This window comes from Nanorana parkeri, unplaced genomic scaffold, assembly GCF_000935625.1.
Source record: "Nanorana parkeri isolate BGI_ZX_2015 unplaced genomic scaffold, ASM93562v1 scaffold137, whole genome shotgun sequence".
NCBI classification, from domain to species: Eukaryota; Metazoa; Chordata; class Amphibia; order Anura; family Dicroglossidae; genus Nanorana; species Nanorana parkeri.
This window is the reverse complement of record NW_017306405.1, coordinates 1,417,792-1,440,761: the sequence shown is the minus strand read 5'-3', so window position 1 is coordinate 1,440,761 and position 22,970 is coordinate 1,417,792. Positions and strand designations below refer to the sequence as shown.

Genomic DNA, 22,970 nt, shown 5'->3' with positions numbered 1-22,970 from the left:
GATACTGATTTTGGTGTGTTTTAACAATTGAATTGTGTATTTTTATCGGTTTAATATTAATTTGAGAAACATTTGCGCAATTATCGCAGGGCCTACAAATTTAGTATCACCATCTTTTTATTCTACCGAGCCTGCGCTTTCAGAAAATATATGGTTTGGGGGGTCTTTTACAAACGCTAGCAACGCAGCAGTTGAAAATCAAATCAATAGGAAAAAATTGCAGAAAATTCAAAAATGGCTTGGCCAGCTGATTTGAAAAATGTTCCGGAGGGCATGGCAGCGAAAGAGTTAAATGATGTAAGTAAGCAGAGCTTCACCACATTCACCAACATAAAATTACATGAAAGTAAACAGCCTATTTTATTTGCCTTTAGTAAATTAATCCCAATGAGTTTAGATCCCAAAAGCACCCAAATATGTTCTGAATCCATGGCACAGAAAATATCCTGCATGCTTAAATATTTCTGAAACAAATGCAAGTATTTTGTTTTACTGTATATAGAAACATACTTTGATTGGCTCCCAAACTATGCTGGAAGTCTGTTCCAATCGGAAAATAATAATTTTTAACATTACTCTTGAACTTTCCTCCTGCTAGTCTGAGTTTTTTCCTTCAAGGCCATTTGGCCTCATCATGCCTTTGTGCATGGATGGATGAAGGATTCAATACTGCTTGATTGCTAACTAATGCCCTATCTGATTACATATTAACTTGTTCTCAACCTGTTTGCGCTGCCTGCAAAGTCTGTGAGACTTGTACAATGAATTCATCCCATTAGCATAAGTAAGCAGCAATACAGAAGTAATTAACACTTTAAGAAACAACTAAAATTATCTGAAAATTAAAAGTGATTTCCATTCGTATTCTACTGTATGTACTTTCAAATAATATGAAAATGCCAAAAGCCAATCTTTAAAACAGCATATATCACAAATTAAGCTGTAGAGATATAAACTTAATTAAGACTATTGACCTACTAGTTATTGTTTCAACAGCCTTACGGCCCATTTATCCAACACAGGAATTTCTAATGCTATAAAAGATACTCATGACCAGGAACACTGATTTAGCACGGATGACCGAAAAAACATAAGGGGTTATTCACAAAAGGGTGAAGGGTTTGGGGAAGGCAGGAGAAATGAACAATCTAGGCCAACGTAGCTGATTTGGAAACATTCTCCAATTCAGCTCACCTTCTAGTTCAGCTATGTTGTCCTAGATTGTTCACGTCTCCTGCCTTCTCCAAACTCTTCACCCTTTTGTGAACAGCCCTGACAGTAGTCGATAGGGTAGTTTGAGGTACTAGGAAATGAACAGAGGAGCAAACAACAAACCTTTTTTCAATAACGAATCCAGATCAAACAAATATACAGTATATTGTCCAGCAAAGTATTTGTTTTTTTATTTTGCCCTTGCAGGTACAGTCATCATGTTTCCAAACAGCTGGTTCCAACACTCTCGGCTAGGCTTCCCTGAACTTCCTGCCTAGTGCAAAATCTCAAGGGGAGAGCAATCTCCAGCAACTACCCATCTACTAGCTTGGAGAAGGGAGGAAAGAGGACTGTAGAGCAGGAAAGGGACTTGTCCTGCTGTGCCTGTGTTTGTGCAGACACACACAGCTTACCAGCACACAGACTGGTGGCTCTATAGGACCCTGCAAGAGAAAGGCCTGTTGGCACCAACTGGCTTGATAAACTTCGATCTGAAAATTTAGGGAGCTGGTCAGAAAATTGCAGACCAAACTGTGATTGCAGTCAATCAGATTGGAAGAGAAAAGGTTTAATTCTAAATTGTGATGGGGATTCTTTACTGTGAAAGCTGTAAAATTGTGGAAATCTCTTTCACAATCTCTTTCACAGGCAGTATTTTCAGCTGAGAGTATTGACTCATTATAGAAACTTTTAGATGCTTTTCTCAGAGATTAAAATATACAGGGGTACAGGTACTCTTAGCAACTCATACACACGCACACACACACACACACACACACACACACACACACACACACACACACATTGAACTCAATAGATCTGTGACTTTATTAAACCTCAACAACTATATAACTATGTATTCTGAGCGGTTGTCTATACTGGGTAGTAGCTTAGAAATCTGGATTCTGATTGAAGTGGCAGTTTTTTTTTTTTATCAAGAGGGGGATGGATAAACATATAGCTAAAAAATGACCACTTAAAAAAAACCTTTAAAGCAAACAGACATATCAATCCCCCAAAACTGGCTATGGAATAACAAAAATACAAATTCATATGGTATATGTCAGCCATCCTGTTTTAGACTTTAGGAAGTGAGGAGGTGAACATTGCAGATCATACGCATACCATTAATCTACAAAAAAGAAATTTGACTTCAGTGGCCTTGAAAGATTCCCTAAAGGAATCCTAAAGGGCCTTCATTTGCAGATTTCAATTAGCCTTTATTTCTATGCAATTATACATTAAACTGGTGCATTGTGTCGGCTATCCTGATATCCTGTAATATGCATGAATATCAAACAAAGCAAAAAAACAATAGTCTTCAATACATTTCCTAATGCTTCAGAAAGTGAAATAAAAGACAGTTCAAAACGGTTACCAGGAACACAGGAGTTACATAAGATATGTGAAAAGGAAGTTTAAGGTTATGTCAGCTCCCAGTGGGAGTAAATCCAATCATGAAGGCTCGAGGATTATGCCCAAACCGCTGGCTTGTTAATATTAGCAGCATTTTCAATTCAGACACTTCTTTTTTTTCTCTTACCTTATTCTGTACCTGCGTTCCATCCGGACTTATCCTGAATGACCCTACGTCAATTGTCTTACTCGGGTTCACTTTCCTAATTTCATGCTGCAGCTCATCTACCAGTGCCCTGCAGGCTGCAAAGGAGAGGAAAAGAACATCAAGAATACTCTGCGAGGATTATTTCAAAGAAAACGTGAACTGCTGTTCTCTTAAAGGGACACTATTGCTTATTTTTATATTAGAAGATTGTCACGGTATTATTCTGCATGTTATTAGTAATATTGTGTAGACCATATGTGATGTATTGATGTAGCATTATTTAAAGCCAGTCTCTAGGTAAAACATTATTTTAGTTTTGAATAGTAGATAGGTGTGTAGGCATTTCAAGATTTTATGCTCCCTCTGGAAAGACTTCCCAGCACTTCCTGTCCTCTTCTCATCAGGAGAGTATTATGTCTATTAGAATGTTTTTTTCCATTAGACACATTAATGGCAAAAACTCCCTGTCAGGTTTTTATTGTTTCCTGTGACTTCTTTGGCAAGATCTTCCATCACTTCCTGTCCTGGCAAATGAAAGTTAAGGAAAATTTCCTCAAAACAAACCCAACAAATCAACAGAAAAAAATAACCTGGCCTCATTCTATCAAAAATTTAAAAAAATTAACAATGGGCTTAAATGGTAGATTTCAATTTATTTGTATTCCCCATGTGATTTAATTATTAGGGGCAGTCCTATAACGCTTGCCCCTTGGCCTACAGGAAAAAGTAATTGTTTCATAGATTTTCTGTTATTACTGAACTCTGTGGGGTGTACAGGTTCAAATTAGGTTCCATATAGTTGTTAGTTTTCTTATTTTGGTGAAAGAGCACTTATAATGAATGACACTGTGCACACAAACACACAAGAACAAACATTGTTTACCTGCTGCCTTTATCATGTCAGAACTGCTAATATTTGATAATAAAGCTGAACTCCAGGCAGATAGAAAAGGCACACTTAAATGCAACTAGTGTTAGCCTCTTTTAATCCCCTGTACAGCAGCACTAGAAGCAAATCAGGTTAGCTGCATGCAATTATGCTGGTAAGGAACAAGCTGACAGTAGGAGAGAGGTGACCTTGTCTTCTGCTGCTTCTTTCCTGCCCAATTAGCAGAAAGGGAGCAGGGTGATGTTAGCACTATGTTCCCTATTTTTAACAGGTTTGTGTAAATCTCAGACCTGAATGGATAGAACTGTAAATCCTCTGGCAGGTAAACAGATCCCATATATGTATTTAATCTGTTTATGTTGATGTTTTTTAGTTAGTGTTAAAAGGTAAAGTCCACTTTATAAAAAAATTATAGAGTCACACATCTTCATAAACGTAGCCTTTAATGCAAACCTGCATTCGTAGTAATGCAAAAGTACAAATCACCCATAGCTGCCACATACCTCTCATGTCCATATCATTGTTTTCCAAGCCCCCAAGAGCTCAAAACTATCCAAAATCAAGGGCTGGCTCACCCTTTCAAGTGGCTAGCTACTGAATATAAAACAAATAGGGTGGACTTAAGTCAGACCTGCCACTGATTTTAGGAGGTATATTTAGTAATTGCATATCACAACAGCTCCACTTTAGGGCTTCTCCAGGGTGCTCAAAAATCTATTGATGGTTGTATGCGGACACCTAAAGATATACTAAACTTAAGAGTTAAACTTTAAAAATGCATTCAAGTAGCTTAGCTATTGACAAAACTGCCCTACATCACTCAGCTGTAGATCATGTCTGAATTGGTGCTGACACTGTCCTTCCTTTTGGAGGGTGGCAACTTTTGTTCCCCATGGTCCCTGTGTGTGTTGTAAAGTAGTTACCACTCCAAGCTCACTCCCGTGATAGACTACAATCTCATACACTGAGTGGCCAGATTATTATGACCACATGACGTTTGTCAGCAAATTAGCTATAATTTCGCTCTGAAGTTGCTAGAGGGCCAGACCAATATAAATAGGGTAGGAGGTTGTTTACCACGACAGTAGGAGTGATTTTTTCCTGAAGATACGGGTAAACAACGCGATTTAACAGCGTTTGAACGTGGGATGATTGTTGGCGCTCGGGGGCCATGGAGCGAGTATCAGCAAAACAGCAGAATTCGTTAAATGTTCAAGAGCAGCTGTTGTTAAAGTGTTTAAAGACTGGACTGTCAGCCGAAAATCTGGGTCTGAACGTGCGAATTGTGGCCGTCAGCGACTAGTCAATGTTAGGGCAGAACGGAGAGTGGCAAGACTGGTACAAGACAACAGAAGGGCAACAGTGCATCAAATTGCTGCAGATCTTAATCAAGTATCCTCTCAAATGATCTCTGAATGCACTGTTTGCCGTACACTGCATCATATGGAATATGGAAGTCGAAGGCCTGTTTGAACACCTTTGCTGTCTGCAGTTAACAAGATAAAACGTCTCCAATTCGCACAGGAACACAAGGATTGGACAGTCGAGCATTGGAAAAAAGTCATGTGGTCCGATGAATCACGTTTCCAGTTGCATCATACAGATGGCAGAGTGAGAATTTGGAGGAAACAGCATGAAAGCATGCACCCCACATGCATGAGTACAACCCTTCAAGCTGGTGGGGGCAGTGTTATGGTTTGGGGCATGTTTTCCTGGCATGATTTGGGCCCTTTAATTCGTGTGGAACAACGTCTGAATAGCACAACATACCAAAGTATCGTTGCTGATCAAGTTCATCCTATGATGTTGATGGTGTATCCCAATGGAGATGGCTTCTTCCAACAAGACAATGCGCCATGCCACGGTGCTCATATTGTGCAGCAGTGCTTTCAAGAACATGGTGGAGGCTTTACCTTACTTAGGTGGCCCCCACAATCACCAGATCTCAATCCAATTGAGCATTTGTGGGACGAAGTTGAAAGAGCCATCAGGCAGCTGGTTCCACAACCATCAAATCTCACAGAACTGGACAGTGCTATTCATCAGGCATGGTGTCAGATTCCTCGCATCACCTTTCAACATCTCGTGGAGTCAATGCCAAGAAGAATCGCCGCAGTATTGAAGGCAAAAGGTGGCCCAACGAAGAACTGATGGGGTGTTCATAATAATCTGGCCACTCAGTGTATAAATAAGGTACAGTTTTGTCAATAGCTAAGGTACTTAAATGCATTTTTAAGATTTAACTCCTGAGTTAATGTCACTGTAAAGTGAATCTGCAGCATGATTTTTTTTTTCATTACAATTTTCAAAAAGAAGACGACTTCTCCAGTAGTGATGAAACTTATCCACTTTTAATGGCCATGGCTGCCATAAAATCTTACACATTTTTGGAAGTGTTGGATGTTTGGTCTATGCTGAGCAATGCCATTCCTCCTGGTGGCTGTTACGTAACTACTGTGTCCTCTAATAGTTTAGCAGCCAATGGGAGTACCACCGAGTGCAGCAAGGACCAAGCATGCAATGTAAGTATAAGTCATCTTATTTTGAAGAGGACATGTAAAAAAAAAATTATTTCAAGCAACAGATTTTTGTGTCATTACTATGACTTGTTTTTACTTTTTCTTGAGTAGAAAGATTTGATTTAAAGGAAAACACCAAAAGGCATTATTCGAAATGGAAATTATAACATAATAGCAAAGTAATATTACAAAAACTACAACCAGTCATATGATGCTGTGTTTTTGATTCCATGTTTTAAAAAAACCCTCAAAAACTTGAGGCTTTACTAATAAAGTGGAGGGATAAGCAATTATAAGCAACCACTATATGTGAAGTGTTCCATCTGCCATTTTCCAGTGCAGGGTTGGATCTTATTAGCTGCTGTGATATTACGCAGTTGTTTTCTTGCACAGTTTCACATATAATGCTCACAGCCTTATTTATTTAGTTTAAAGAATGTTAATTCACAAGTGGACTATAGTCTTTAAAAGATCTGATTTTTTTTTAACCATCTAAGCACGCTAGGATCCCTTTTACCTCAGGCACTGGATCTAGACATAGCGGGGATAAATCTTTTGTCTGCAGATATCAACAACCGTGTTTAGGCTCTGCTTAACTAGCCAATCAGTGGATCTGCCAGAACACAATCACTGGATTATGACAACAGACACGTGAACATCCAGTCGCACCCCCAACACTCCTTTATATAGCCACTAAACTGTGCAGGCTTTAACCCTTGCGCTGCCAAGCCCTCCGGAACGTTTTTCAAATCAGCTGGCCAAGCCATTTTTGAATTTTCTGCAATTTTTTCCTATTGGTTTGATTTTCAACTGCTGCGTTGCTAGCGTTTGTAAAAGACCCCCCAAACCATATATTTTCTGAAAGCGCAGGCCCGGTAGAATAAAAAGATGGTGATACTAAATTTGTAGGCCCTGCGATAATTGCGCAAATGTTTCTCAAATTAATATTAAACCGATAAAAATACACAATTCAATTGTTAAAACACACCAAAATCAGTATCCGTGCACAAAAAAAATAATTTTCTGACTAAATCTAAAAGATAAAACTGTATTGAGTTAATAAATAACAAATATTAGCAAATTTGTAATTGCGCCTTTTTGCGAAAAGGTAAAAAAAATGAAGGTATGCAAAACCATTCTACTATAAGCTGATGGTCGCTAAAGCGACCATCAGCTTATAGTAGAACTGTAAATGCCAGGTCCGTACGACGTACTGAGCTGGCCAGCTGGAAGCACTTTTGTAGCTCCGTACGACGTACGTCCTTGGCAGCGAAAGGGTTAAATCAATCAAGTAAGATATGCCTCTTGAAGCTAACCCAATTTAATCTGCTGCCTGTCTTCTGGAGATGGACAGCTACTAATTTGCATATTATCAGATCTTCTAGAGCTAGAACACCAAAAAGATTCAATACGGATTGCCATTTAATAACTTTACCTGCTCTCTTTGAAGGTTTCATTGCACTCTGTGTAAAGGTTATCTACAACAGTGGCTTCAAAGCCTATCCTGAAAGGGGACCTTGCACTGAAAAACAAGGTCCACTAATGTGGCATTCCCCCCACCATTTTTTTTTTTTAACGAAATGCTGGATTACAATAATAAAAAAAACTCTGAAAGAAAATCATTAAAAAAGTTACTTTACTCCTGGGGTTTAGCAGTCTTGCCTAGGGGAAGGTGACATCACTGTCTTCTTGTGGTTTCCTGGGAAAGTTGACGATCCTAAATCTCATGAAAATATGTTCCTGCATATTACTACAGCATCTTCTGATGAGAGTTGGGACCCGGAGCTTTCTCAAGATCCCATTGTGAGGCCCAGAAAGTAAAGGAGGGAGTGTCCAGAACTAAGGAGTAAGGTGAATATTTTTCACTTTTTTCTTTTCACGTGTCTTATTTTATTATTGATGTAATCCATCACTGTGAGTATCAGTTAAATGTCATGTTTTGTGGCTTCCCACAAAGGTAGCTACATTTTACAACTTAGATATTCTACACTCCACTAGGCACATGTGAGTTTTCTTTAAAAACATACACCATTAGGCTCTGTTCACACCTCAGAGTCAAAGTTTTTAGGCTTCTTTCAGGCTTTCAAAGCATTTTTAATGTTTTTCAGCTGTATTTAGCTTAAGGGAAGTTTACAAAACAGAGAGCTGCGTCTTTTGAGAAACACGCACAACAAACACACAAAAAAAAGCTTAAAAACGTCCATGTTAGACATGTGCAGGCATTTCCATTAAAGCCAATGAGGCCATGAATGCAGAATTTTTCAAAAAAAGTAGCTCATGTCCAGAGACAGACATTTGGCTACAAGTGACAGAACACTCGGAAGTAAACAGGGGCCATTGCAAACATGGAAATCCATTGTTTGAGTATTGTATTAGCCCTTCCAGCTACAAAATGCAAAAGTGTGAACAGAGCGGGATTTAAAAGAGAACTTTGGGGTAAGTGTTTTTCCCCATAGTTCTCTTTAGGGTCACGGGAGGACATATACTAGCGTCCTCCCGTGACCCAAAGCTCAGTATATCACGAGTTATAGCTTGCGGTATACTGAGACCGCCGCAGCCGTGATGGATCCCGACATTACTGTTGAGATCCACCCAGCTGCGTGAGTGACAGCTGGCTCTGCCTATCTAGAGGCAGAGCCAGCTGTACCTGCCCCCTCCCCTGTTCATTCCCTCAGTCAGCGCTGAAGGATCGGAGCGGGGAGGGGGGAATCCCTACGGGAAGAGGTGACTGACAGTCACCGCTCTCTGCAGGGAGATGATTGAGAAGTGAGCGAGCGATAGTATGCGTTCACTTTCTTCCTGATCTATTGAGCCGACGTGTGACAGTTTATACTGTGGTGGTATACTGAGACCGCCGCAGCCGGGACGGATCCCGACATTACTGTTGAGATCCACCCAGCTGTGTGACAGGTGGCTCTGCCTATCCAGAGGCAGAGCTAGCTGTGCCCGCTCCCTTCCCCACTCATTCCCCCCACTCTGCGCTGGAGGATCAGAGAGGGGAGGGGAGGGGGGATCCCTGCAGGGAGAGGTGACTGACAGTCACTTGAGGGAGACGATCGAGAAGTGAGCAGATCAGTGGCATGTTTCTGCTCACTTTCCGATCGATAGAGCCGACAGCTTCTTTTTCACAGGTCGGTTCTAACTATGAGGATGAGTAGAAATCACTCACCTCATAGATCTCCTTTAAAGATAGGTTAGGATAATGTTTATTTAGAAAACAATCTGAATGAAAGTTTATAAAAATGCAGAGCTTTATTTAGGGAGTGAAAGAGGAAAAGAAAAGTGTTATCACAGGGTTTACACTGAAGGCTGATAATCCTGGGAGTTACTGTATAAACAAATAAACTATAGCTAAAATATAAGCTGTTGGGTGATTTAAAATCCCAGCATCCAAACAATTTACCTTTTTTATAGTCATGGTTTCTTTTCCATAAGATTAACAGATTTCTAATGATCAAAATCTAATTATTGTTAGTATTAAGATATTTGTTTTCTTGCACTGAACTTTTTTTTAATCATAGTGTGCACAATTTCCACATTCCCAATCACTGACCAAAAATGTAGCAAAATAATTTCTTGTACCAGGTTTAGGAATAAGCTCCATCTTCTGTATTCACTCTGTAAAGGGATAACATGGTTTTAGGTGGAGAAGTGACGGGAAGTGTTACGCGCTGACGTGTCTTCCCAGTGATTGAGGCCAGGTAAGACCACAAATATATCCCTTGTGGTTTGTCCTGACCTTTTTGCTTGTCGATGGGAAAGGCCATCTCACACAATACTATTTTCCAGTTCTGGTCCAGTAACCTCTATATAATAGCTGTCATGTGAAGACACCTTTGGTAATGTGCATGCTTTTGCTACTGGCTACTAAGGGAAAGGTGATACATGCTAAATATTGTAGAATATCTGTAGTGCAACATTTGTAAGACAGTATTAACAAACTGAGAAACATAACTAAAGGCAAGTAAAATCTCAATTAGAGATTCACTGTTGTGAATGAACCATTATTGTGTCAATTGTGGCAGAGCAGGGCAATGCCACGGCATAGTATGGCAACATTGGCACCCAGAACTCTCAGCCTAAGGGGCTGAGAAGGTCCGGAATGTAAACAATATTATAAAGGAAGAGCCTGGCTTTTCAGGTCCTTCCAGGTTTTCCTAATTGTAGCTGGGATCTGGAGTTCTGGAGATCTCTTAGAGCTCAGGGTGGGATGAGATCTCCAGTCCTGGGGCCAGGTGTTGCCAATGACCAGCCTGGGCTGATCAGGTGGCTGAGAGAAGCCTACTTAGGAAGCTAGCCCAGTGCTCAGAGTTGTGTTGGAGTTGTGTGGGTGCAGGAAGCGCAGAGCCACAGCAGACTCAAGTCCGTGCGGGACACGTGGAACAGCCAGGGAAGGCTAGGAGAGGTCAGGAAGGTCGGTGACCCTAGGGCCGCTGGGACACACTGCTGAGAGAGCAGAGTGAGGGCTCACAAGGGAAGCGATCTTGTGCAACAGGGGAGGTCTACCCTGTGGATGGAACAAGATGTATGGCGTTTGCCCTTAATAAAACTGCATTTTACTTGCACCTGCGGTCTACAGTCGAGTGCCCTTGTTACACTATGTACATACAGTATTCATGGTTAAAGCCAGCAACAGGTCCAGTTTGTATTTACTCTTACTGCTCCAGGCAGTGCTTCTTAGCAAAATAAGTCCTGACGGATTACAGGACAACATTTGAACTTTTTTCCTATTGATTATTGCTACATAAGGAACAAAGTCCATTATTTTTTTTTATCAAAAATTACTTTACAATGATCTTTAACACCAAGAATAAAGACTATAACAAATGTCTGAATCTTGTTTGATAAAACATTTTTTAATAAAATAACAGGCAATGTTATAGCGACAGTAGATGTTCCTAATGAAAAGACCCTTATCAATAAGCAGGATCAATGGGGGCGGCAACACACTTGGAAGTAGTATGGAGAAGTACCCTATCAATACAGTAAGAGTCCACACATAAGTTAAAATCCCTGGTGCACAGGGGAGAGATGCTTATCCAACATGCTCTTTCACAGATTTATGCAATATATTCCATCCCACTACAGGGCTACGGTCCGACTTTTGTGGTAAAGGAAATGAGGATGTCATTTACTTCATTCCAAAGGAAGCAGATATTCTACTTTGCTCATAAATCCTCTATTATGAATAAATTCCAAGAAACGGGATACAAAAGAGTGGAGAAGTGGTGGTACAAGGTTCCACATGTTCTGAATAAGATCTAACCTTAAACTTTCCCTACAGATTGGACGTGTGCCGATGCTTTGGGTACAATGCTCATGTTTTTTGGTCCTGTCTGAAACCAAAAACATTCTGGGGTATGGTCCATGTTGTAATTAAACAACTTACCTCTATCTAGCTGCCGGTCTACTCCACCTGAATGACAGACCCATCTCCAAGTACAAAAAATCATTGTCTGTACATCTTCTCAATGCAGTGTTAGCTTTCATTTCTTTACTTTGGAAACAACCCTACCATCCCACAACTGTGGTATACGAAGGTTGATGATATTTTAAGAATGGAAGACTTGACTTCGACTCTTAAGAACAATGAGCAACAATTTGGATCCACTTGAAGACCCTGTCTCTTCTTCCAAACTACTGACTCTTACTTACATAAAATGTCAGATCCAACTCTGACCTCACCTTGTAGCACTCAGGAGACATTCACTTGCAGCCCTAACTTTTGGTGTTGCTCATCCCCCAAGGGTGTAATACTGCTCTGTTGTACACCCCCTCCCCTCTGCCTCCACAATAGCACCTTCCCCCTCCTGACTTGAGCAGTCATTTGCAGGAGCTCAAGTCAGATACTTCCCCAGGTGAAGAGGGACAGTACAGAAGATTGGGACTACAAGACAAAAACTGTTGTAAATATTTATTTTAAAGGAGAACTATGAGATGAGTGATTTCCACTCACCTCATAGTTCTAGCCGACCTGTGACAATGAGACTGTCACAGGTCGGCTCAGTAGATCGGGAGGGGAGCGAACACATACCAGGTTCGCTCACCTCTCGATCCTGTCACGGCTCTCTGCCGTGACAGGGGGAGGGGCTGGATTCCCCTCTCCCCGCTCCGATCTGCCAGCGCTGACTGGCGGAACAGACGTGGAGGGGGCGGGTACAGCTGGCTCTGCCTCTAGATAGGCAGAGCCAGCTGTCACTCACGCAGCTGGGCGGATCCCGTCATCTACGTCGGGATCCGCTCCGGCAGCTGCGTCTCAGTATACCGCAAGCTGTAGCTCGCGGTATACTGAGCTTAGGGTAACGGGAGGACGCTAGTTTGTGTCCTCCCGTTACCCTAAGGAGAACTATGGGGAAAAACACTGACCCCAGAGTTCTCCTTTAATAAAGTACAGAGCTGAGGCATTACTAGTTACTTGTGTGGAGCCCTTTAATGTAATATAATTCTGTACAACTACCATTAGTAAGGCTGGAGTACTGGGGTCTAATACCATTCCTCTGCAGGGTATAAGGACTACCCTAGAGGGGCAGCAATACTATACAATCCAGAACTATCTGGTGGAAAACTGCACTATTTCATATAAATGCCAGCAAGCCGAGTCACACTTCCTTTTTAAGCATTTTTAGTAGGTGCACATGAATGTCCAACCACAACATGCATAGTGTTCTTTCCAACACCTTCTTTCAGAACTATTATGAACAGTTCCAGGCCTGGAAAATCTGCTGGTTCGGGCAGGTGGTGAAAGTCAGAATCAGCACATGTTTATACTAGAAAGCAATACTTTGTTGCGGAGGCTTCTATGGCACCTTTCTGGATCAGCATGTGGTATCATTGCATGCAAAGGAGGTATGAACAAACTTTTAGCACCAATAGTGGGCTGACCAATCTCATTCATGCAGCACTACAACAGCCAGCCTAATAACAGTAAAAAAAAGGTGGATGTTAATCTGAACACTGCAGGTTAAGACCTGATAACACTGGTCTACAGGTTTTGGGAAATTATTGACCTCCGAGATAAAATGTGTTAATTCTTACATATTTTGATTAGATGAATTAGAAAACAGGTGATAAAGGTTCTGGTTGGTTGGCTAAAAATTTTAAGATATTTCACAATAAAGATTTATACACAGGCGAGTATATTTGCCTTCAAGGGAGGGAGGTGTCTGATCATCATGATGGCTTGTAACATCTAGCCAAAGTACGGTAGAACAATGAAAATGGTACCACATGGAAGTGTATACATTTATCTTCACTTTGAGACTAAAGCTTATTACCCAACTGTAATTTATTGTTCTTTTATTACAAGGTACATTTGTTTTGGTCAGATCTATGCCTCATACAGCTACATCTGGTGGCTTGTGAAAGTGTCACAGCCTAACATTTCCAACAGTTGTGTGATATTTTCCCTCAGAAGCCAAGGTGCCTCGAAAACTGTGTAAACAATGCAGATAACTTCTGCTACATTTGTGCTGAGATTACATTTGCATCTCAAAAGTGCAGTATGACGGCAGTGGTATATTTGGGATGAAAAATAGGGGATCAGGACAAGAGTTGGGCCCCTCATTATTGTTGCATTACATGTGCAACTTATCTGCGTCATTGGCTAAACAAGAAGAAAAGTCTATGCCTTTCGCAGTCCCAATGATGTAAATGGGAACCCACCAATCATAGTAGTGACTGCTATTTTTGCCTAGTTACCCCACTTGCAAAAGGGATCTCAAGAAAGAAGAAGTGGACCGTGGAATATCCAAACATTCCATCAGCACTGCGTCCTGTACCCTATGGTGAGGACTTGCCTATTCCAGATCCACCAGGATCCTACTCTCTAGACTCAGATAATGATAAAGACGATGAGCACGAAAATTTTATATGAAAAACCAATAAATTAATGGAAAGTTATGTTATTGGTACCGATAAAAAGATAAATGTATAATGATTGGTTTGGCACCCTTCTCATTGCAAGATCACATTTTGCAGAAAAGTTATGGAGCATTATCGCACATTCCCCTCCTAATTTTGAATTATTCTAATGCAATTTTGACCTGAAGCTGTATCTTGGAAACTGGAGCCAATTAATACTAAGAACTTAATTTTCCTTTATTAGTTACCCTATTCTGGTAAAATGTAGACCAGTGTAATGCAACCGAAAATGCAACACTTCTACAAGCATTATTCAGTTATAAATACTCCTATATGTGTCTAATCTTTTTGCACCTGTCTCATAGGATGCATGCTGTAATACCACAATATACCACTGTATATTGTGTGCAGCCATAGAAGCAGTTTTGTAAAGCATAACTATACAGTTCCTTCAGCGAGTTATCACTGTTAAAGTTACCTGGAGGCAATTTTTTCTATGTTTGCACTTTTATTAACTTTATGACTGCTTTTCCTATACATATTTGTAGCTTTCAGATTAATCAGACAGTGCAATCAGCACCACTGGTGGTCAACCACTGTGATAAAATCAGTTAAAGAGGGATGTTGATTACCATTTTGATTACTTTAACATTTGTTCTATTTTTCAGAAGCTGCCATAAGCAATATTCCAGCCTGTCTGTCTAGGAGGAATAATTCTCATCTGTCACTGCGGTGACCCTGTAATAAATGGTGACAATTCTGCAGCATCTGGTGCCCCCGATGAACTGAGGCTGCGGTTAGTTTCAGATGTTTACTGGCTCAAAAACTGTGGAACCAGCACAAGATAATCTTCCAAAGAAATTCAAACTTTATTCCACGTGCATCTGTACAAAACACAACCGCTGTTGTGTTTTGTACAGATGCATGTGGAATAAAGTTTGAATTTCTTTGGAAGATCATCATGTGCTGGTTCAACAGTTTTTGAGCCTATTACTCCAGAAGAGAGTCATCCGTGCACCGAATGTGGATTGCAGGAACACATGATAGGGGTGAGCTGTGTGCTTTGTATTTTCAGTCTACCAGATGTTTACTGGGTGTGGATCTATTATGTTAGAACTGTGCTATCTGAATTACTTTTGCATATCTTTCTACTCTAAGATGCAGTGGAAAACTTGGCAGTGAGAACATGTACCTTCCCCAGCCTTCACATTAAGCCAATCGGCATAGTTATTGGCATACAATAGTACAGAATCATATTCCAGTACTGTGCCAGATATCACTGAGAATATTTTCACAAATGTTTTAGGGAAGTTATTTAGTTTTAATTTCATGTATGTTGCAACTAATGTAAGGAAAGGGAGATCCTCTTTTTAAGCATTGAGTTGGTTTATATTTACACTTTCACTTTATGGAATAAGCCACATGAAGAGGTGACTAAGAAGCAGTAAACCACAACTACTAAGCAGGAAGAACAGACTTCATATATGATGAATAAATATGGATACTCCATATGAAATCCCAAACTATACATGGACGCAAGGTTTTAAAGCACGGAGGGCCTGATATATGAGACCTGTGTCACAGCAAAAATGTCCTATTGTCCATAGCTACAAACCAACTTCATTAGGGCGTGTATAGATGGGCACATACTGTGTGCTTCAATCTGTTCATATTGTTGCACTTCAGCAATTAAAATAAATTCCTGTGTGTTAATGCACCTCAATGACCTCCACTATAATGAATAAGAACCCAAATTATTTTTATGGATTTATACTGCAATGTTCTTCCCTGTACTTTGTAAAACAAGAAAGCCTTCTGATGTGCATAAGGCCAAGTGAAAAAAGCATGCAGTAACACACCATAAATGCACATTATTGTATATACATAGGTGTTTTTTAATAAAAAATGCTAGACAAGAAACACTTCCAATTATGTAATTAAAGTGTAAGTAGGGCCAACATTTTTTAGTTTGGGATATAAGTTTTAAAACCCATGCCAATTTATTTTTTGCTGTCTATGTATCATTGTGAAAATTTACCTTTGCATACTGTCTTAGAGACACAAATGTTAGAGGAAATCTCCTAAAGTGAGGGGAATTCCCCTCTCAGTTTTCCCTGAAACAGGTGTTCCATTGGAAGATTTCCCCACACCCCTTGTTCTGAGGACAACTTTAAAATGTTGGATTTCCCTCCACTCTCTTTATCAGTAACATTGATCACCAGTACAAATAGGGAATCTCCCCCATGGGGACAAAGACACTATTAAATACTTGACAGAGGGTCAAATCCATTCTCACTCCATCCATACTGTAAAAAAAGAAGAAGAAAAGATTTTGTCTAGAGATACAGAAAAAAAGTTAGCTATCTGCTTTTACAGTATTTCTTTAAGATGAATAGTCTTCCATTGTCCTAGGATGTCGGCCCTGATGTAACCCAAAAACATACTGACTGACTACTACCTAAATTAACTTCAGGGTATGTACAACTATGGCAAGAACTGGTTGCTGTGCAATCTGTTGACACTATATAAATAAATAAAATTAATAAAATAAACATGTTCAGGAATAGAATAATCTTAATTTTTTATTATGTTTGCTAAATTACACATCTTGAACGGCTTTAAATATTTAACAAAAAGCATTACTGTTTAATAGTATACATGTTCCATACATAATAAAATCAATAAATTAAATATCTACAAAAAATATAAAGCTCTAATAACAATAATAAAAAAAAGTGTCAAGAGGAAAATCTTATGCATTTTTTTTTAACTTTGATCTGTTCTTGTAATAGATCTGGGAGGCAAAACAAGCAACCATTTCATCATATCTTAGCATAGGGAGCATCTAATGAATCCATAAGAGTATTTGGCTGCAATGATGGAAGGTCATTGACTGTGTAAACTGCTTATGTACAACGCCAATATATGAGTGGAAGTGGTTTGACTTATATAGGATATTATAATTTACATTTTAGTGTCTTTTGAAGGCATGGCAAATCAATGACAATTCTCTATGTACACTGTATTAAGGAAGAAAGCAACTTCCCAGCAAAGTACCTTAAGATACTAGAATGTATTGCAAATAAGATAATCTTTTATTTGCCTCAGGGCAAAGCCTGCAGCAAGTCTGACTCGGAACAGCATAAATGATGCAGGCTGAGTCTTGGTTATACACTTGTGGTGATTAGAGAGTCTCATGGTAAAGAGTACAGCTGCATTCAACTTACATAGGATAAGGCTTTCTAAGGCGCACAATGTAAATGCACAGCTGCTAGCTCGGTGTCACACTGTAAGCTCTGACCGATTCTGATGATGCAGGATATACTTGAAGAATTCTTATCTACAAATGATACCAGCGCCAGGCTTTGCAGAACAATAATGGTTCACATAAATAATGTCATATCTAAATTGTTATTCTTTTTGACCCTCCAGCAATTGACTGAATGTATTCAGTCCAAAAAAATCAACTTGCAGTAGATACTGTATTCAGCAGTGTCACTTCTGACTTTGCAAAATTAGACACAAACTAAGCACAAATAAATCAAATGTATTTTATTAGAAATAAAAAAAAATTGTATGTAACAAAGACTTTGCTGGGCACATTCAATTTCTGCTCAGAAAGTTCATTATTACATTTCCTACATAAAGGCATTTTCTGACAGTAAAGGTGTGCCAGGGATTTAACTTGCTATTTAAAAAATGCTATTTGCATGTTGGCTGTCATTACCTGCATCCTCCCTAGAACCTTCCAGATTTGTATCAAGGTGGCTTACTTACCTTGGTTCCTTATCCCCTTCGATAAGTATGTTATTCCCTTTGCCAAGTCGTACTCACGGGGTATAAGGGCAGACATCCCAACCTGCAAAACCTTATTTCAGGGAGGTTCCCGTCTCATTTCAGGGAGGTGCCCTTTCTGTTTTTTGTTTTTTTGGTTTGTTTTTTTTACATATATAATATGTCACTCTGAAACTTTACCCACTGATAGCTTACCGGAAAGGTTTACTCAGAGTGAAGCTTTCAGGAAGAAAATGTCTCTCTCGCGGACATCAGGGAGCTGCTGTCCAAAAGAGGGAGACTCCCTGAACATCAGGGAGACTTGAGATCCCTGTAAGGGGTTCTACACATAATAAACCTGGATGGAGGAAACCACTTTGCTTAGTTGTCTACCACCCTTTATGGTTTATGTTTTTCTTTAAATGGCGACTTATTAATGTTTGTTAACATGATTTTTTTCTTCTCAAAATAAAGAATACATTTAAAAAAATGCTGTATTAGATTATATAACTACTATATACCCCAATCATGGGTAAAAATATTGCTGTAAAATATGAGATTGCCTTCTTTTCAACATTTTGTACCATTCAAGGATGACTGATATCTGCTCAGATTTCAAGTGAATAGGACACAGGATGAGCTCATACAAGGCCTATGTTACAGTGTGCATGCTGTTATGGCAGGTCTGCTATTATTGCTCCCTGCCTCATTTCTGCCAGTATGCACATGCCCTTATCTCAGTGTATAACGCCCATGCTTTTGGCAGAGCTTTTCCCAGATGATAACTTCATATGACAGTTTTTCTATGACATCACATGTCACATGACAACAAAACTAGACTCCACATTATCATTGGGAGGTCTTTTATATTATATCTGTTATATATAAATATAATTTTTGTTTAATAGATTCAAAACGAACACACCTCAAGGGATTTCCAGAGCAGTTAGTTAAAGAGACCGCACAGCAGAACTGCTTGCGTTGTGGTCCAATTTGTCTGATTGTAAAATGGGAAGAGCTCTTGGGTTAGGGATGAATCACTGCTGATGAGTTATTTAGTTGTGTAAATAACTGGCTTTTAATCAAAGAAGCAAATTGACAGCCTTCAAATGCATACTAGTACACATCAAAGCAATTGCTTTAAAGTAGAACTGAATGCCAAGCTTTTCTTTGTTTTAGATACAGTAAGAGAAGTTTATAACCTCTGTTAGCCTTTTTGACAACTGTGTCCCATTGGAGAGATTTATTTCCACTTCCTGTCTAATAGCTACAATGGGAAGTGGGAGAAAATCCCTCCAAAGGGAGGGAAGTCACTGGTGGTCAGCAGGGTAACCACCACAATGCCCCCACTAAAAGAATTACCATCTCTTCCTGTTCTAATGACAACCAAAGATAAGGTACTTGCTTTAACTTTCAGAGATAACATTCCACAGGACAAATAGAGTGGGTAAATCACAGACAGCAATAAAAAATTAATCTTTCCGCACTCTATCCACAACTAAAGATAAAGTTTTGGCTTCAGATGCACTTTAAGCAAACTTCAATGGCTTCCTGGATTCCCAGTGTGCATTTCTTTCCCTGCTGCTTGATGTGATGCAATCTAAATTTGTCAAGACTATATATCCCATTATGCATTGATTCCAGTAAGCAATGATAACGTTCCATTGTTTAGATGTTGAGTTGTAGTTCAGGCATCAAGCTCTGTGAGAACTGCATCACTGCATTGTGCAAGTACATCCTATGGGATGTTCAAAAAGTAAATTTACAAACATTTAGGATTTATATGGTTTTTGGGAGTGGGATAATACTTATGGAAATTTAACATAAAAATACAGATTTCTTTTTTTTAACATGTGTGCAAAAAAGGCACTGGCAGCAAAAGGGTTAAACTAAAGTCAATATTATAACCCCCATTTTTTATTCTCAAGTCTCCTTTAATTTGTTGTTAGAATATGGAAAAATCGTTTTAGTGCGTGACTAATTTTTAATGACTAATACCTCAAAAAAAAAAAAAAAAGTCAAAGACTAATCTAGTATGGGTGCCCATTGACTTGGCTCCATATTTTAATAGCCACCTCTGTGGATGTTGGTTTGTGAGTGTCTTAGTTTAAATCTGAGGGCTGCATTTGTGTTCCATAGGACTTTTAAACATGTCTGTGTCACTATTAAAGGGTATCAATGCCACAATGACAGGTCATTTTCTACCAATATAGTCTGCCAAGAGCTGTTTTTTTCCATGAAAGACTGTCCTAACTAAAATAATGTTGAGGACATTGGCCAGCTAATCTATCCACACCCAACCAAAGCAGTTCTTTATATTTTCTGCCAATAGTAAAAAAACACCTTAGAATCAGAATAAGCAAACTGGAACTATGTGTGTCTCCTCTAAACATGTGTGCAATCTTTGGCCTTTGAAACCTAACTAGACTATGCCTGCTGATTTCCAAATATGATTTTTTGTTCAGTTATATATAATAAAACAAGGCAATGGTAAGGTCCTTCATTACGCAAATCTCTTAATCAGAAGTGTAGCCCTGAGTTTTAGGTGGCTGTAAACCCCAACAATGAACTTCTGCAATTTGTTTAGGACACTGACTAATCAACTTCCATAGAGGTGGCTATTAAACAAGCCTCACAATCAACATCACCTATTCATTCTATTTTGGTTTATCAAATATACAATTAAAACCTTTTTGTTGGATAAGTGCAAATAAAATGGCTGTTGATCTTTGCAGAAATCCAGTGAGGTCCTGTGAACTATGCAGTGTTATTTCAAGCATTGTAGTCAGCCCTGTCCAGTTGAACTCTGATCTACAAAATACTTCCTCTATGTTTGGAGTTGAGGAGATGGAGAGGTGTTCTGTCCTAACAGTGTCTGCCCTAAGGTGACAAAACTACTTCTGCACAGGTACAGTACAAAGAGTGAGCGCTGTCACCAATGGACCAGAAGTGTGTTACTGGCAGGATCATTTAGTGGAAATAAATAATACAAAGCATGAAAAAAGAAAACAAATGTATCCACCACATCTAAGGACTGCTAATCAATTTTTCATAAACCATCACACTTCCTAGGCAAGCAGAAAGATTTGATAATAGAAAATAGCTGTATGCTTTTTTTAAATAATGGGTTTCTACTGCCTACCAGTAAAGTATGAATTTTAGTCTCTGACTACTGACAATTTGTTTGTTGTTCCATCTGTAGTCTTACATGGAGTGATCTGTGCCTCAGAAGGAGAGAGTACACTGAAAAGCGTGTATTTAGATTGGCCAGGTGATCGTCCAAGTGCTAAAATATATTCATTACTGGCCCAAACAAAATAGATGTACAGTAAATAGATACACAGTTTCCTTGACTGTAAGCTTCATCTTGCACAGACGTTCTAGAAGAATCTGCAGGGTGATTCCCACCTCCTAATGTACTCTCTCATCTATAGTATAGGCACCTCCAGATACTTAATCTCATTTTTGGATCCTCTTCACTGTGCCCTGGGATTTGCAGAATCCTGACCACAAACAGTTGTCATGACTTCCTATTCATCCTATGACTACTCTTTCTACAACCCTTAGCGGACTTTCCTATTAGCCAATGACCCTGTCCATAGTAATTGGTGTCAAATACACAAATACACGACACAGAGGATGGAAGGAAGGAGGTGGGTCACAATGGGATCCAAAAGCTGTTGCTACCATGTAAACCCTGGGTTTTAAAGTGTGTTTCCACTTTTGTAGCCATATTGGGATAATATCTACTTCATATTTGTTACATGTTCCCATTAACATAGCATAAACAAATATTTAAGAATTTCAGCTTACATTTTTAAGTGCTTTTTACTAGCTTAAAATCCTACCTAGATTTCCCCTATGTAAGTTAAGGAGAGGGCTGGAGAGGAGTTGGGGGAAGTTATGTTTACTCTAATTAATCATGTCTGTACTGTGCTGGCAGATCTCATTATCAATTGTAAAGTAGATTTGAACACTGTCTGTCCTAACAATGGGATTAAAATGTAGAAACATTGAGGGGAATTTATCAAAACTGGAGCAGCTGTGCACAGCAACCAATCAGCTTCTCTGTTCAGTTAAGATTTGAAAATGAAAAAGAGAAGCTGATTGGTTGCCATGCACAGCTGCTCCAGTTTTTGTCTGCTCCAGTTTTCATACATTCCCCTTATTGTATGTTGATGAGAGGATGCACAGTCTGTCCCTTAGTTTGTCCCTTATTTTTCAAACTGCTCAAAGTAGCCTGGAATTTGCATAAATGCCTTCAGCAAAGACACAGCTAAAATATATATTTTTACAATTTTAGATATGCCATGTGAAAAGGGACACATAACAAACATATAGAGGGGTTTTCTCAAATCTGACTGCAATAGTAGAAACATACTTTAAGGATCCTAGGGTACAGTGTACATAATAAAACAGGAAACCCTATAGGTTTGCTTTAAACAGAGGTTTCACACAAGTAAAATTAATCAGAGAACTGCTTCTGTCAGAAATGCAACCCACTGTCATATGATTCTTTATAGTGGAGCTTCATCTCTTACTCGGAGTGATGAGAAGGAGCCTACATTGAGTAGAATCAGAATATATAGCTTGCACATTCAGATAGCTATGCAACTGGTGTTCCTAACTTACTGGCACCAGGGTTATTTTAACAATAGAGTTGCCTGGCACACTACAGCTATGTCCAGTGGAAAAAAGGAAGACATGGACAGGTAATGGACTTTCTGTACAGTGCCAGGACAAGGTCATCCAGTGCCCAAGGTAAAGATGCCAAACTGTGTCCCCTTCCCAACCCCCAATGGCGCTCTCTTCCCCACCCCCAAATGCAAAATTAAAAGACAGAGAACCACAGGCTTGATAGGGTTGTAAAAGACCTGGTGCACGCCTGGGCAGTGCAACTAGAAACAAGATGCAGCTAGCTGGAACATATTAGGATTCGACACTCCCAGAAGTTAAAGAAATGCCATGGTTCACCAGCAAATTTCTTCCTCCAAAAGCAATACATGCTAAAGCCGTTCCTCCACAATCGCTAACCTCTGCAACCTTTTTCCACCACTTGTCATCCCTGCCCCCTCCTCCCCCTCACATACAATGCAACCTGCTGCTCCCCCTCTTCACATTCACATACAATGCAGCCCCCCTGACACCCACC

The 22,970-nt window shown here is 39.5% G+C and overlaps 1 protein-coding gene and 1 long non-coding RNA gene across 2 annotated transcripts in view; one reads left to right on the top strand and one right to left on the bottom strand.

Annotated features, from left to right (window-relative positions):
- The window catches only part of LOC108785018, a 23,803-nt gene extending 22,671 nt beyond the window's left edge, over window positions 1-1,132 (top strand). Inside the window, exon 4 of the long non-coding RNA XR_001941107.1 lies at window positions 1,119-1,132. This is a non-coding gene — a long non-coding RNA (uncharacterized LOC108785018). The remainder of the gene's footprint in view (window positions 1-1,118) is intronic.
- CNPY1 (canopy FGF signaling regulator 1) overlaps window positions 1-22,970 on the bottom strand; it is an 83,878-nt gene that overhangs the window by 37,796 nt on the left and 23,112 nt on the right. Inside the window, exon 3 of the mRNA XM_018553986.1 lies at window positions 2,756-2,871. Coding sequence (XP_018409488.1) covers window positions 2,756-2,871 — 116 coding nt within the window. The remainder of the gene's footprint in view (window positions 1-2,755; window positions 2,872-22,970) is intronic.